General features: G+C 36.2%; 1 protein-coding gene across 1 annotated transcript in view; it reads left to right on the top strand.

Moving 5' to 3' along the window:
- hiw (highwire) overlaps positions 1–17613 on the top strand; it is a 92083-nt gene that overhangs the window by 1504 nt on the left and 72966 nt on the right. The window contains 29 exon segments of the mRNA XM_068762745.1: positions 78–224; positions 507–713; positions 906–1232; positions 1308–1484; positions 1929–2204; positions 2301–2432; positions 3007–3156; positions 3278–3430; positions 3522–3633; positions 3842–4001; positions 4862–5007; positions 5373–5525; positions 6694–6869; positions 7091–7316; positions 8453–8945; positions 9161–9327; positions 10200–10384; positions 10588–11343; positions 11471–11632; positions 11903–11992; positions 12070–12351; positions 12387–12590; positions 12866–13000; positions 13473–13651; positions 13780–14023; positions 14309–14472; positions 14619–14784; positions 16853–16977; positions 17333–17437. Coding sequence (XP_068618846.1) covers positions 78–224; positions 507–713; positions 906–1232; positions 1308–1484; positions 1929–2204; positions 2301–2432; positions 3007–3156; positions 3278–3430; positions 3522–3633; positions 3842–4001; positions 4862–5007; positions 5373–5525; positions 6694–6869; positions 7091–7316; positions 8453–8945; positions 9161–9327; positions 10200–10384; positions 10588–11343; positions 11471–11632; positions 11903–11992; positions 12070–12351; positions 12387–12590; positions 12866–13000; positions 13473–13651; positions 13780–14023; positions 14309–14472; positions 14619–14784; positions 16853–16977; positions 17333–17437 — 5999 coding nt within the window.

Raw genomic sequence — 17613 nt, 5'->3', positions numbered from 1 at the left:
AAATATATTCATTCTTGAAATACAATGGATTATGTATTTACCGTGCTTTTATTTACCTTATTCCATAATATTTTCAGATCACTGGCATTGGGCTGCGCATGGTTTTTTCACTCATATCCCAAGCCAGGTTTTCAGATGCACACTTTTGTGAACATTCACTTAAAGCATTGTTGGATGTATTACAAGGACATACACCTGAAGAAATGGCTCATGAACCCAATGAGGTAACAAATATGCTTTATTCTTAATTTTTGTCCATTTATAAGCAAGCAGTTACAAAATAAAAATCAAAATGGGTTTTCCACAACTTCCGATTATTTTTTAAACGGGTGAGGCGTCTTTAGACACATAAAAGATTTTTTTGAGTTTATTGTAGTTTATTTTCTGTAACAAACTATGTTTAAAAACCATAGATGGTAATAAATTTTCATTTTCAATGTTAATGTTAAGATTTTTGTCTTTTTAATTCGTGTGATTCTTATTAACACGTTTCATTTGCCTTTTAGATCATATCAAACTTACATGCAATGCTGGTTGAAATTGCAAGTGGAAGTGGGCCTACAGGCCGGCTAGAAATACCCACGAACCTTACGGCATTAAGTAGTTCTTGCTTAATTGCCTTGTCAGTCGCAAGAGGCGAAGCAGAACTAATACTGAATGCTGTTGCTTCACTGATAATGACTACACCTCCTTTGGCTGAACAATATATACAGGTATTAATAAAATTTTCATCTATTTCTATTGATTACCATCCTAGATAAGTGAAATAAGGACTACACATATTATTTAACAAGTTTATTTAACATAGTTTCATACTGGATCAGAAAAAACAAAATCTGGTTTTGAAGTTATGAAATAAGTGTTTTATATCCTACTTTTCTCATCAACTTTTTTTGTTGTTTTAGATACCAACTAATTTAACAACTTTACAAAGAAGTGTTCAGTCCGTGATACTCGGCGTTTCCGCTCGTAATCAATGGCTAAACTTTGGAGTACCTCACCAAGCTCTTGTATCAAGCTTTCCAGTAGATCTGCCTTCATTGATGACTTCTGGGCCTGGGGAACTCATAGTCCGTTCCCTAGCATCTGATGGATGTTTTCTTTATGTTTACACTTCAAAAGGATTATTAAAAATTGGTTCTGGATATGGAAGCTCTATTAGACAACATATTTATTTATATAAACCTGACTTCTTTGCAAGTGATCGCCATGGTTGGCTTGGATATTGCAAGGTAATATTTAAAAAATAAAGGTCTTGTTAAAATTTGAAAATTTATTAATGCCATTTCAATTACCTTGTCTTTTAGAACAAACTGTTTGTAAGAATTGGAAGGAAAAAACCTGAAGTATTTGAAGTAAATAAAGAAACATTAGAAGTGAAGAATGTTATTAGGCTCGATCCTGGCATTTCGGGAGCTGCAGAATCTAAATCAGCCGTATTCACTGATGGTAACCTGCTAGGACTAATAATGCTCACTACTTATGTAAGTGGTATACTGTTGTTTTATGTTGTATTTTATTTGAAATCCACTTTTTTAACAGGAAAATCCACCATATGTTTCAACATTCAGTGGTTAAGAAATGATAATTGAATGTTGTATTGCCATTAATTTGCTGTTGTTATTTTGGTTTTTCATGTTTTTAATATGAATCGATGGTATGAATTTACCACAAGCAATAATATATTTTTAAACTTGATAATAGATAGATAAATATTATTACACAAAATTGGTCTAGGCTCCTGACTTCTGTGACCTTAGAGAAGTTTACATGTTTGTCATATATAATGCCAACTATTTGAAGTTTAGTGCTTAGTCAAATTGCTGTGCATCTTAACCATTAATTCTTATTATTCCTGCCATCTGATAAACATTATGAAATACAGCAATGGATAGAAATTATAGGTTACCAATATTTTTTGATTGCAGGATAATCTTTTAGTTAAAATGTATGATGTGAATTCATTGCCTGAACGTGTGGAAACTTCACCTGTTATCCTGAATTCTCGCAAAGACCTAAATGTGCATTTGTTGCGTAGAAGGACTCTAGCTTTAGGCCGAGCGCCTTTTGAAGACGGTATGTCTAGAAGATCAACTGAACTTGATACACCGATAGCGATGCAGTTCGACGACAACGACGAAGACCCTCTGGTCGGAATATGCGCTGGACAGGATTTTGGTCTTCTTACCACAGCAACTGGAAAAGTATGTTACTGTGTGAATTTTATCATATTGATATTTTTAACTTTTTACTGTATTGCTTTTGCTGCTAAAATTTAATTTACTTTTAATATATTACAGGTATACTATACTGGTAAAGGCACCAGTCTAGGATATAAAGTTGCATCACCGCATACAGGTCGATGGACTCTAATGAAAGAAACTCTTTTCAATAGAAACGAACCAAATGTTAAAAAATGTAAAGTGATACAGGTAGGTTTACAACTACATCATAATAGTCTCTATAGTTAAATAAATAATGCTAATTACCATTTTATTCATTGATTTGTACATGTTAGTGGATATATTGTTTAATACTTATTACTGCAAATAATTGAATAATTATTAAAAGATTTCAAAATTGCAGTTTTCGATAAACAAAATAGTTCATAATTAATACATATCAAAAGGATCATCATTGTCATGTCAGCCTATAGGCGTACATTGCAAGGCTGCCCGCATAAAGCGATTTTCCGCGACCTAGTTGGGGGCTTGCCCAGGCCGCGTCTACCTGCCCATGGTTGCCACTCGAGAACGTTTCGGTCCCAACAGCCGTTATCTATTTTTCACTTCAAACGGGCAATTCTTCGTTCATGTGTTAGCTTCATCTGTGGATCACTTCGTTTCAGATTCGATTACCATTACAAAAAAAAAAAAACAAATTTGAATGTAATCTGACCATAAAGCAGTTATTATAATTGTATATCAAGATTTTGTTACATGGCTTGATTTGAATACTGTCTTATCTATGAGTTGTTTTATCTTGATATGTTATGATAATTTTTAGGTGGCGGTAGGCCATGAAGGTGTTCACGCGATCCTTGTACTGGATAATGGAAATGCACTGTTCACCGGAATCGCTCGTCGCGGCGAAGACGGCGATACCGGTAAACATCGCCGCACTCCGAAACCCACTCGCCCCAAGAAAATTACTAAGGTTTGTTTTGCGTTAATACAACGGTATCAATTTTTTAAAATATTAATTATTGTATTATATTAACTTGAAATCTTGTACAAAGCACTTATTATGATTAATAATATAATAATTGAATGATTAGGTCGATGGTCACCCTGTGGTGTACGCAGCTTGCAACTACGGTTCAACAGCGCTTGTCACACGTCAGGGTTTGTTGTTCATGTTCGGAAAGGACACTCAACATTGCGACAGTGCTGGCTTAGTAACAGGGCTCAAACATGAAAGAGTAATTCAGGTAAATAGCTCTTTTTTCTGTTTTATTAATTTTAAAGTTTATTTATTAAATTCTGAATGTTAATCATGTGTAATTATTATAAAAATTACAGGTAGCGTTGGGTAAAGCGCATGCCGTTGCCTTAACGAACTTTGGACACGTTTACACATTTGGCATCAACAACAAAAGCCAGTGCGGTAGAGAGTTTGGATACACAAAAGAAAGTGCGTATAAATACATTATTATTTAGTTAAACTGCTATTATAGACGAAAAAACCTATAAATTTTTTTAATTGAAAAATTCAACTGAAAAATATTCAACAAGAAAATTAGGATTTACTTGAAGTGTGAAGTTTAACTTTGAATATATATCAGAAATCATAAATTATATCAGAGTTCTGGTAATTTAAATTTTTTCTCCTTATCTGACAGAGATGTATCCCCGTCGTTCCAATAAGGAAGAGGTGCGCGTATGTGAAGGAACACACTCGTGGGTCACTGACTACTGTCGAGTGTGCTCGCTGTGCCGCCAGTGCACCGGCTTCGCTGCTAACTGCCGTTGCGCCATTATGCCCATTCGTGTACCTGGCGAGTAAGTATTAATAATTATTATTTTTTATTATTTACGCTAGATAGATCGATGACAAGTCGCTGGATGCGGGCAGCGCAAGAACAGTCATCGAGGTGTCTTTGAGGGAGGCATATGCCTAGCAGAGGGCGTCTACCGGCTGACATGTTGATAGTCCTTATTTACTGTTTTACAGGTAGCGTTGGGTCTTGAAGCACGGAATTATAAGGCTTAATTTATTACTGTGGAGGAATTACCATTCTATTGTGAATGTACATAAATTATTTGGGCGTCGTCGTTGTCCTTTCAGGCCATAAACGTCCACTGCAAGACATAAGTCCTGTGAAATCTGTAGGTGATATACAATGATCGCGACACTTATCAGTCTTTGTGACGATCGCAGTGTAGTATTATGGTATGCAGAGGATGGTGCTGCTCATTCTCTCGGGACTTGTTTGTGAGCAGTGGCAATCCTATGTAATTAATGCACAAAGTGTGAAATAAGATTGTATTCCGGGAATAGTATCTGCGAACTATTATCGGTCTCGACCTGTCTTATTAGAAATTTTCTCGTCTACTTGAAGAAAGAAATATTCCTACCAAATTTTAAGTTCTTATGGATCTAGAGATATTGTGACAAGTTAGTACATCAGTGCAATTTTAATCAAGTTGAAAGCCACGTTTGCCAAAGGTGGCTGGTACTAGAATTTCCATCTAGCCTACGTCGAATAAATGCCTATAACTGTATTCTACTGCGGTAAGAAACTATGCTAAGTCCTGTGCTATGGGGTGCGCGTGGCTAGACGGTGAATTTTTATAAAAATGTTTGTCTACGTACAAATATAATAGCAAAGATATTTTTTATCGTGCCATAACTTATGCAGCCGCTGCGGTTGCGGGGAAGGCGATAGCGGGTGCAGTGTCTGCGGTATATGCCGCAAATGCGCAGAGGCGTCCACTTCCTCTCGTCAAGAGAAAACAGGCGAGACCTTCGAAAACGCAGAAGCTCCTCAATCCGAGCCTAGAACAGGTAATTACTTATTATATAAACCATAATTTGACGAATAACCTATCCATGTAAAATTTAAAAATATTTCTTCTATCTCTTAACTTACGAGTAATATAAAACTAGATATTTGTTATAATTGATGGAGTCTCTGACCAATGTTGTCTTCTATAGTTTATACTATAATAATTTAACTAATTATAAAGAAAAAATCTGTTGCCTTGCCAACATCTCGAACAAGGGAAAAGAATGATACTATGTTTGAATCCCGCTTAAATATAAAATTTGTTTATTTTAAAATTATTAATTATTATGAATATTTATATTTGTTAAAACTTTTTTATATGCGTGTTTAGAAAAAGAAAGCTCAAGAGTTTTCGTATACGAAGTACCGAGCGCCGGTCCGTCTAGTGCCGACCCTGAACGCGATGCAGGGGTGAAGGTGAGCAGCTTGGCGCCTGCTCGGGTGGCTGTGCCCGGGGGACACCGCGTCATCGCCATAGCCTGTGGCCTCCACCATTCCGTCTTGCTCACTGAACACGGTAATGACTTAACCTGATACCCGTATTAGTTTGAAGTCCTAGTGTCTCGAAGTATTTCAATCCAGCCATGTTGGTTTAATTTGCCTACTGGAAATAATATAGTGAAAGAATTTATTTATTCATTAAATATCCATAAAGGTTTCTTTAATGTGACCATTTGTGTACGTCATGAGAAGAATACCTGAAGAGCCCAATTTAATAGGATAGAGAAACCTTCACTTTAAAGCTACGATAATTTAATCATAAGTTTCATCAATAGTTAAAGAGCCATTAGTTAAACAATCCTTCACTTGGTTGGTGTTGTAGTGTTATATAAGCATACATTTGCCCAAGCCGTAACTGCAAACATTATCGCAATGGGTCTGTTAGTGTCAGTGTAGTAGTACCTGCCGCATTTTACACTTGATTAAACCCCTCACCATTAATATACTACTGTGACTAAAAAGTAATGTAAAATTTGCATTTAAACTCTCGAGCATTAGGAAGGGAGGATTTTTTTTCTATCTCTGTCTGTAACTTTAGCTAAGCATCCATTTGTCAGTAGTTGGAACATCATTTGATTCAATCCAAACCTTTGATTAATGATTTTTCTCTAACGTGTGTACAATTCTTTGGAAAAAAGCAAGTGTTTAAAACTCGACTCATCGTTTCATAACCACGATATTCGCCCGATTTGGCTCCGTGTGACTTTTGGCTATTCAACAAACTCAAAAGGCCTATGCGGGAACGCTGTTCCCACAAGATTGAAGAGATAAAAACCATATCGTAGAATGAACGGATTTAGACGTTTATGTTGCTTCTCGTATTGCATTTCTGGACACTACTCAACGAAACATGGGTCCACGAAGGTTAAACCACTAAAAAAATATGGGTAAACCTTTAATCCTATTAAGTCCCTAAAAAGTTGCTTAAAAAGTATTTACATTTCTTTGTAATTGTTGATCCATACCAATTGTGAAAGTTAATCGACTGTGCCTTACTTTTCTTACGAAAGTGAGTTTAATAAGACCTACATTAATACTGTTTTCGGCAAGTATAATATTCATTAATAACAATTCGGATAGCAGTAAGACCGACCGACTTATTACGTTAATATTTCTGCTTTTACTTCTATTTAAGCTATGACTAACAAAACCAGTATTACTATGAAATAATTTTCTTTTGGCAGGCGAGGTGCTAACTTTTGGATCCAATCAACTGGGGCAGTTAGGCGCTGGTGATGTAGCAGCTCATCACCGCATAGTGCGCGTTCGCTTGCCTCGGGCCTCCGCCATCGCCGCAGGAAGCAATCACACCGCTGTTCTTACCCGCGACGGTGAACTCTTCACTTTCGGTTGCTATCAGGTGTGTACACTTTGACTGACTTACATAATTACACATTGACTTTCCAAACTCAATAGTAATTTGATTATTTTATTTAAATATGTATTTAAAGTATTTTTCTTCTGACTTCTAGTGACTTTGACTACGTAGTTGGTCCATTTAGTAGGAGGCCTGGACTACCCTCGATGTGCCACATCTATTGGTGGATTTTTAATATTTGTTTTTTTTTTGTTCCGGAGCAGAAAGGTTCTCTGGGCCGACCACGTCTAGAAGACCCAGCCCGTCTCGAAAGAAGTGCTATGTGGTATGCTACTCCTGGCCGCGTGCCCCGGCTTGGTCCTCGTCACGCCTGCAAAGCTGTTTGGGTTTCTGCCTCGGGCGATCAGACTTTTGTACAAGTCTCACAGTCCGTTATTAAAACTGATACACTTTTCAGTTCCACAATAACTGCCAACAATAACAGTATTGGTATGTATTGCTATAATGGTAATTTACATTAAGCCAGTACAGTTGTTTATCTTATTACTGTACAAACATTACGAAAATCTTGATTGACTTATGAATATCCTCTTTAGTGGGTTAGAGGGCGTCAGGGGATCTTCTTCGGTCTTTACGCTTCACTTTGCTTCATGTCCAGTATGTGAGTAGTATAATGTGGTGCCAGATTATTTTGGGAAGGGTAACGCGATTACGTTCCCCTTAGAGTTCCAATCCATGTCTTTAGTATGTGATCAGAAAGCCAATGTAACGTGATCCGACTTTAATTCCACTCGTACAGCTTCATTGGTTTTCGATTATGTACTTGTGGCACTTGAAGATTTGGCACCAGTTAACAAAAACTTGGATCCATTGTATGAGTTCTTTGGTTGGATACAGTTAGGTAACTAAGGAGATAAAAAAAGAACTTGCCAACTAATTGATTAACTATAATGGCAATAGCGTAAAATGCGTATGAGTACATATATCTGGGTAAAAAGGTGTCTGTCAGTATAAATAATTATGCAGTAGAATTAGACAGGAGATGCAAAGCAACTAGAAACATATTCTGGTTCTGAAACGAAGAGACATTTTACAGTTACTAGCTAGCTATTATGTTGTTTACATGAATAAATTTTTGCCGTATTTTACTATAAGAAAAAATATAAATAATAATAAAACGCTGCGGTGACATGCAGCCGAGAGAAGAAAAATTCGTATCAATTAGCGGCACCTCTCTGTCAATTGTCTGCGCTCAATAAACAGAAAAAAGTGTTGTTAACAAAACACTCCAGCGATACAACTAGAATTAATAAAAAAAAACAAGCTAGCTAATGTAAAATATAATTTACTTTATTATATTCTTGCCTGTAACAAAGCTTACAATTCAGCGAAACAAAGGCGATCATTTTCGTCTTTAAAATTACTTCACTTCTCATGTGGGTTTTGTACTTACTTGTAACACTTCAGTTTTTGTAAAGGATGATATTATTAAAGAGTATCAACACCTTCAAATTAAACTATGCGGTACAGATGTATTTTCTAATATTTTTTTTTAATTAACGTTTCTTTATCTTTAATTCTTAACAATGATAATATAAATAATTTAATATTTGTTTTTTCTTTAGTGATTCTTCCAAACCGCCCTGAGCACACGTTTAAATGTATCACCATAAATAAACTGGACGGTACCTGCAATGCATGGACTGGATCGGAACAAGTCGACTTCGTAAATACTCTCGCAAGCCTCGACCCATTGTATGACGTGCTTTGGTGTTACCAGCCGCAAATGAGAGTCATCAAGTGCTATAACATTCTGGCTTTTGATGCCAACAAACTGCAGCGATGTTTCAACGATCCTGATTTTGCTCTCGATTCTGAATTTGAGTATCCTAACTACGGGTTAATGAGGAGATTAGAGGATTTTAAAGATCTTGAAACTTTTGAAAAGTCACGTAATAATGAGGAGAAGGCGCCAGAAAATTTAGCGCTCACCAATATGTCAGTTTTAAACCAGGACTTGGCGATTCCTCATGTGTCGGAATGTTCTGTGACTAGAATGCATGCTGCCCTACATCTGATGGGCTGCCTTGACTCATTGACTTACGCTCACGATAACAAGTAAGTATTGAATATAAATAATACACACCTTTAATGTTTTGATGGATCGTTATTTATTCAGAAATTAGGTGTTCATCTATTATTATTAATTAAATTATATACTTTATTATATATGTTAAGAAAAAAAGGATAATAATTTTATATTGTCTTTAATAATTTCATGCACACAGTTCAGTGAATATTGATGTTTATAGTAAAAATTTTTTTCGTTATAGGCTTATAATAACAGAATATAAACAAGAAGCTACGGTTTCTCCTGTTGTGCCCGTAATGGAGGACTTTCTAACTGTCAACCGCTTCGAAAGTCATGGTGGCGGATGGGGGTATTCTGGACATTCCATCGAAGCGATACGATTCATGTGTGACACTGACATTATTCTTGGTGAGTAATGCTTGACAGTTGCCAAATCTAAATTACAAATCAAAAATTCTACTGTATCCGCTGTATCATAACACGGGACTATTAATCACTCTGTTTCGTTAGTCCGCGATCAAAGCTGTCGGCGCAGATGCTCATGCCCTTTTTTCCTCGCCCCTAACCTCTTCGTGTTTTCCTAAGGCGCGGTATAGCGGTTTCCGTTGTACTATAATTGTTTCCCAAGTTTAATAAAGTTAGTTAACCCTTTGCGATCGGCAAATTTCTCTGATGGGAGTACCAACTAGTTGAAGCAAATTTATCTGTTCAGAGTTATTTCGCCCTTATATATTTGAAGCAAATATAATAGAAAACAAAGAATTCGTTAAAATAGATTAATGGTGTTTAATAGTACTTCTTCGTCATCATTTCCACTATTCTCCGTGTCACTGTCAATTCTTAGTACATTGTCTCTTAGGGGGAACTATGTTATCGTCACTTTCAATGTTAGCATTTTCATAGTGTATTTCAAATTTTAATTCATCACTACTACTCTCATTATCTTCACAATAATTCTTAAACTCCTATATATATAGGAATAACACGATTTATGATACATTTTTGACATAAATTTGGTTATATAAGCAGTTCATTTTAAGTTTAAAATAAAACATGCGACATACAGAGTGGCTAACTTTCATTTGATCTCAATTCTCGTGATCCAGAAATCTTTCCTTTCCTCTCAACGACCAAACGTATCTCAGTGACGTCAGTGCCGACAGGCTATGCGCGGCGGCACTTTTATTACGTCGTCGGCGGTTAATAATGTTAATTAGGGACTCAAATGTCCGAAAATCGTTTTAAATCACAGTATAAATTCAGTGTTTTTATGCTTGCAGGTGGGTATGGTTTGTTCGGAGGTCGCGGAGATTACACTGCGAAAATCAAGCTGTATGATATAGGAGTAGATGGTGGTGACCAGGAAGGCGATGGCGAAATACTTGCCGAGAGCGAGGAGATAGTCTACGAGTGCGCTCCGAGAGACCGATTTCCAGTATTGTTCGATTCGCCTATATCTCTAACAGTAAGTTGCGGTATTATTGTTACGTTAGAACTCCTATACCTTTGGATTAATGTTTTTTTAAGAAGATTTTTAGTATTCTCTCATCCACTGCCAAATATCACGACGTGGATTGTGATATTTTTAATGGTTAACTATCTAGTAAGCTGTTATAAATGCGCATTTTTGTATTTCAACCCTTAATAAATATTTCTTTCTTTTTTCAGGCTAATCGATGGTATGTGGCTTGGGCGTGCATTAATGGACCCTCATCAGACTGCGGCTCTGCTGGTCAAGCGATGGTTATTAATGACGAAGTAGGGTTTCACTTCAAGACATCTAAGAAGTCAAATAATGGAACAGATGTAAATGCCGGTCAAATTCCTTGCCTGCTGTACAACGTCCTGAGTCCAGATCAAGCTTTACCGATCCGTCATGTCGAAAAATTTGAACCTGTGATCGTCCTGTCTAAGAACGTCTCCCGTAAAGTTACCGTCTCATGTTTCAAGTCTTTGATAACTCTCATGCAGTGGAGTTGGAAAACCTTTAGAGACATGGTGATTGAAACAAATGGTTTAGTACCGATTAATTATCAGAAATTAAGTATGATGAAACATCAGAAGAGACTGGTATATGTTATAAAAGCTTGTCTAAGGCTTGTCAAGTCTTATATCAATGAAGTCTATCCACAAAATAACAAAAGGAGAAATTCTCACGAATACATGGCATACTTCGAGGCCATTGGGGATGTGCGGAATTTCATTCAGCACATAATGTCCGAGCCCACGCCCACATGTGCGATGTTGCCTCGTAGACCGGGCAAGGCAAGAGTTCATCGAGTCTGCCTTGTTCAGTTCGCTTTGGAATTGACGAATTCTATTTTGAAAGAGGCTCACGATACTGTAACGTCTTGTTTCCACGCCTTCTTCCCAACACCAACTCTCAAGTGGAACCATCTATGCTCACTGCTATTTTATGTGAAGGTAAAAGATCTAAATATAAGCAATTTATTTAGTTCCATGTGCAGTAATTAATAAGATTTTTTGTTTTCGCTTGTTCTACCTGTAATAAGTTGTATAATAGAAATTTGATAAAAATTTAACTCTTCAGGAAGGCAAGGTGCCCCTTACACACGTCCGCGAATTGGCGGCTACGTGTGCGGCGATGTGTAGCTCGCGTAGTCTACTGGACGTCCTGCAGTACATTGTACCTGTGACGCACAGCTGCCTTCGTGCCGACGAGGCGAGACGCACGGAGAAACCCGAAGCCAAGGTCAACATAATTTTCACTTTCTACTGTGTAAAGTAAAGCCTCTCTTTTGGTGGACCGACGACATAGTTAAGATTGCGTGAAGTCCGCATCCACCGGACCGGAAAACCAGTCATCGTGGCGAAATTTGGGGAACGCCAATGGCTTGCAGTGGTTGTCTATCAACTTCTATGATGATGATGATATCCTCCAGCTATTAATTCACTGATTTATTTACTTATTGCCATTACATGGAACTCATCTGATTTTTAAATATATTTAAAGGTAATGAAGGAAGGACCATCTAAATCGGCCACGGTGCCACGCTCGTCGCATCCTCAGAAGCCACCCCCAGTTCCTCCGAGAATGAATAACTTGCAACGAGTATGTACATATTTAACAATAATCTTAATGTCTTTTAAAAACGGTTGTGTATTATATTAAAAGCTTTTTGATAACAGCTTCAAGATCCCACTGATGCTAAACTCTCTCATACGGACTGGCATCTAATGGACGTAGTTCCGCGCCTTCTGGATATTGTACTGATTCCGATTAAACAGCAAATGACGACACGCCAGTGTGGCAAGCCTCACGATCACGGCGAAGTCGGACAACAGGAACGACTTGCGGAATTTTGCAGCAAACTTGTAGCTCGTATAATTGCTGAACTTTCACATTGTGCTGCTGAGACTCGAGTAAGTATTATCATCGTGAAGTAACATAGTAAGGGTACATATATTTGTGTTCAAGCTTATTTAATCTTTTTTGATCTTCTCAGGAGGAATTGGATACTAACACAGTAAAGCATTTAATCACTCCGTCTCGATTCATTCGTGTTAATCAAAACCGCGCATGGAATACGGGCAACGGGAGTCCCGACGCAATATGCTTTACTGTTGACCGACCCGGGGTCATGCTGGTAGGGGCATGCGTTTATGGTGGGCTTGGTAACTACGAGTATACTCTGGAGCTGATGCATGATGTAAGTATTATCAGATAATTATTACCATAATAACATTTACACGAAATGATAAACTATTCGCAATATGTATACAACTTTTGTTAGTAAAAGAATTTAAAATGGTTATTATTATAAGAATATTGTAATAGTTAACGGTTATAGCAGCAATAAGAAACCAGTGAATAATAGCATTCCCACAAAACGGTGTCATACCTGACCAGTATGATTTATATATTGATGATTATATATTATGATTTATAAGTTTTACTGCAAGTTTATACTGTTTAATAAAACAGGTTCGCACCACCATCGAAGAACCAAAGCCAACGCACTGCTGGATCAGTGTAGACGTGACCCATGGAACTTTCAACGGCGCCGACTGCCAGCATGACATGGCGGCCATCAAATTTGAACGTCCGATCCTTTTGAAGGTATCCCATCCCATAATTTTTTTAATTGTAGCCTAAAATCGGGTAATTATATTTAATTTCTGTCTAAAAATTTGATGCTCAACTGTAAGAGCATCTTAAACTACGACTACTGTTTACTACTTTACCCACTGGAAGGCATAGGCTTCCGCCAAAAATCACCACGCCACGCCGCGTTCACTGCCTTGTAGTCGCCACTCAAGAAAATTTCGTCTTCGTCGGTTTATTAATGATATTGTTTATTTACTACTTATTTTTTGTAACATTTATCACTAATTATTGTCATAGTAAGAAAGTTGGTTTTTTAAATATAGTAATAAGATAATCAGGTATTGTTCCTTGATTATAATTGGCTACCTTTTTAGTACTTAGAAATTTGGTTAGTGAGAAGTTAAAATATTAGACAGATCGGAATACCTTTTCTTTAACTTCATTTCAAGGCAATCAATCGTTTCATTAGTGGGTTTGATTACAGGAGGAGTACAGATATGCCATCAGACTGTGTAACCATGGTGGCCGTACGGTTAACGGAGACTGCGGCCTGCCGTCAGTAAAAGGTCCAGACGGAACGACTTTTCATTTCGCATCTTGTTCCCTGAGCTTTAACGGCACGACATTGGCAAGAGGACAGATTCCTTGTCTTATTTATTATGGGTTAGTTTGTTTTTTATGCTTTAATTCATTAATTAAGTTATAAAATAACTTTACTGCAAATATCAGGTAGTTTATGTAATTTTGGCCATTTACTGTATTGTTTATATATCATTTTTAAACGTCTTCAGAACATCGAAACTGCTGTCCAACGCGGTGGAGAGTACGGATGCAATCTTGACGACATTGCGTGTTATGACACTCCGCGTGGCATCGATGGCTATTGATCGCAGCACAGAGCTACTGTGCACGCTACGCAACGAGCTCTCGGCGGAAGACCTTCGACGCAACGTATCAGTTTTACAGCACTCACCTGCTATAAACACTTTGTTACCCTATGCTCTTGCCAACCTAGAAGCAATGGACGATACGAAGGTAATTCTTATCACTAACTATAAAATAGCATCTAATTGCAGTGAGCTTAACACTAACTTACAATTTTCTATATTCTTCAGGTTTATGTAGATAAAACATCTTTATTAGAAAGAAAATTATTTTCACAATGTTGCTTGACGCTTACTTAACTTGAGACGCTCTGTATATTAAGTGGACATTCAACTAGCTTTATAACACTTGATTATTGACAGGAAATGCTAACATAACTAAAGTAACTATATTAATAAATATATGTTTGTATTTATATAATATATAAATTTGCAGAGTTCAGTTAAATTGCTGGAGATGATCCATAAGATACTTCCGCATGTGGCTGCGATCAACTTAATGGTGCCAAGCGCAGATGAACTGGCTACTTCTACTACTCATTACTACACTTGGGTGGAGAGTGATCATCCATACCAGCCAGCAACTGTTACCAATATGAGGTACACAATGTTAATTGTTCTTAATTTTCTTTGAATATTTATACATAGACATTGCATGATGAGATTTATTTTCCGGCCTAAGTAAAATGGTTCTTTCAATTTACATATAACAATTAGTTCATTAATTGAATTATTTTTCTTTTCAGAGTATTATTCCCTTCTACCGTATCATGGATTGTCTTGGAGATGGATCCGCGTAGCATAACAGCACAACCTGAAGACACGTTGACTATCTACGCCGCGGCCGGCTCGCCCAAACAGAAGTGCCAATGTATACAAGAACCTCGCATCTCCGAGTCGCCCTTCCGTAAGGTATACAAGGTAGAAAATCGTCCATTTATTCATTAATTCATTATGCTTTCGGTTATCAATGAAACTTTTTCTTTTCAACTTATATTTGTATTAAATTCAGTCGTTATATTTTGATTCTGTTTATTAGAGGAACTTAAATTGGCATTTTTACACACTTGAGTCTGATCAGTGCAGCCAGTTCTCAAGTAAGCTCCATAGCTACCATCAGCTTGAAATGCTGATCCGCTGAGAAGTGCCATCCAGAAATTAAACAGTTGAATGATACCAATGTTTGAGGTATACAATGTAATATCAACTCAAATTCTTTTTATAAGTTCTTATTATTTCTAACTTTGAATTTACCGAGGACTATATTTGACGTATAAATCGCTTTGAAGAGTTTTTACTATTATTTATAAAAATAAGACAGCAATTATCAACAACAGTTGACGCTGTTCACACTGAAAGTTTATTACTGGCCAGTAAATAAACAACACTGAGAAAAATATTATGAAATTTTAAAACAGAACTCTTCTTTAATCTTTTCACGTACATTACGTCGTACCGACATTTATTTTCACAAATGAGCGGCAATATAGAAATAACTTTTCTCTTCTACAGTTTTGGATTAATTACGTGAAAATTTTCATTGTATCGTTTACAATTTTTCGTTTTTTATTTCGTTGCGGTCTTAGCCTAGAGCAAATTCACGATAGATTCTGGTTAGCCCACTTTTTGTTACTATTTCTGGTTTAAATAACGTCAACTATAAAAGTGAATTCTGAACTGAATACTGAATTTGTGCGGCACATGAGTCTGAGACATTCTTCACAGTGGATATTTTCTTATAAAGAATTATTTGCAAAGGTTAAGAGAGTAAAAATCGTAGGAAAGATGATAGTTTCGTTCTTTGGTTGGACAAGCTATTATCCTCAAACCAATAACATTAGAGCAGTACACTAGCATTCGTCTTCTTACTCCGCAAGCGTTTTCGGCCAATTGTAAAATCGAATATTTGATTTCGGCAATTGTGGAATTGTTAGATCATTCTTCTCCTTATAGTCCTGATTTTGCGCGATGCTATTATTTCCAAAGTTTAGGTATAAAATAAGTGAATTACCATTTAAAGATACCGATAGAACTGAGGTTGCGTACAGAAACTCTGTCGAAAAGACCTCCTTACAGAAATTTGCCTACATTTCTCTTTTTACATTACAACGAATTGTCAATTTGCAAGGATTTTTCAAGGACACCTTGAATTTAAAAAGTTTTCATCTAAACTTTATCTTATGTAACCATAGAGTTAGCTGCCGGTATATGACACGGCTGCTGAAAAAGGATTTGCGGAGCCGAAGGTTCTGTAGCATCTTAGGTTATTCATATATTTTAACCACAGTAGTTACACTAACGCCATTCACGTCATGAGTAGAAAGTAATCATAAGTAGTTATCGCTAGGTAAAACACTGACACAGTATGTTTAAATTTACCCAAAACCTCTGTCACTTGCACAGTCCTGAACTATTATATAGTTTGTTTTACTAAAGACATAACTGTGAAATTTTTAGAAGTAAGGAATATGTCAAATTACTATCATCGATAATTTTCAGGTAGTTATTGTGACCTGTACAATTTGCTATAGTGCTATTGTAACCGCTGTACCATACTCCTTTCCGACAAGCAAACCTAAGGCGCGGTACAGGAGTTTCGGTAGCACTATAGTGCTAATAATGCTATGTATAAATAGGTGAATCATAGGAATTATCGATGTTAATTACAAATCACGTTTTAATAAGTATAAAGTAGTTCCTCTACTAAAAAAACCCAGATTACATATACTTTAAAAGCAGTAATAAATTGGATCAAATTTTCAGCTCATTCTAATGATATCAAGAGCAAGTATGTTTATTCTCATTTTATGACAGAGCATTTATTTTAATTCAATGGCTGTCATTTTTTAAATATTAACTACCAATTATAACTACGATTATCTTGACTTGGCCTCTACAGATTTAATAAATTTTACTTTATTTGTATATGTTATGAAATCGCACGTTTAATGTTTCGTTTTTAATTTATCTTTCGTCACAGCGGCTGATACAAATGTCTGCGGAAGAAGGTGAACCTGAGGATCTAGGAGACGACGGTGATGTTGAATCCAACTGTATCCATCACAACCGGTCCTACATCAGTGTTACTCCGCGCTTAGCCAATGTGTTAGTAGAAATATTTATTCATTAAAACAATAACCACTTAAATAGCTTTAAATTTTTGGTACAAATTTTACATCCTTAAAATAATTTTTGTATTCAATATTTCTTTAATATTGACATAACTGTGGTGATAATATACCACAAAATACATTTAGCACCATACTGATATGATTGTATTACTGATTATCTGGAACCTATTTATTTCACCATCTTATCTATAAAAAAATACCCTAGAATTTTTCCTTTTATCTTGTCAGACATTAATAATGCATACCACTATTATTTATTTATTGTCCGTTTGCATTGACTTTAATGACTAAATGTATTAACAAAACAAAATATGATTTTTTTGTTCCAGCGGCTCGGAATACCCACAAAAAGCGCTTTTGGTACCTGGAAATGAAGTGATATTTTCGTTAGAAACCGCTTCCGATTACCTAAGTGACTACAACAAAACGGACAAGTAAATATATACATATGTATTTTGTTAAATAAAAAATAAATTAAATTTATCGTTTTTCACATAAATGTAAAAACTAATATTCATGGTTAATATTATCGCATTAATTTTTTAATTTTATAGTGGCCGCAAAATAAATATTCAAGATATGTTTTAGAACTTTGATTGTTTGGCATAAT

Source organism: Battus philenor, unplaced genomic scaffold (genome assembly GCF_028537555.1).
Source record: "Battus philenor isolate CCGP_79_NKW_IND1 unplaced genomic scaffold, ilBatPhil1.0.hap1 SCAF_1, whole genome shotgun sequence".
Classification (NCBI taxonomy): domain Eukaryota; kingdom Metazoa; phylum Arthropoda; class Insecta; order Lepidoptera; family Papilionidae; genus Battus; species Battus philenor.
The sequence above is the reverse complement of the archived record's forward strand: the minus strand, read 5'-3'. Positions and strand labels throughout refer to the sequence as shown.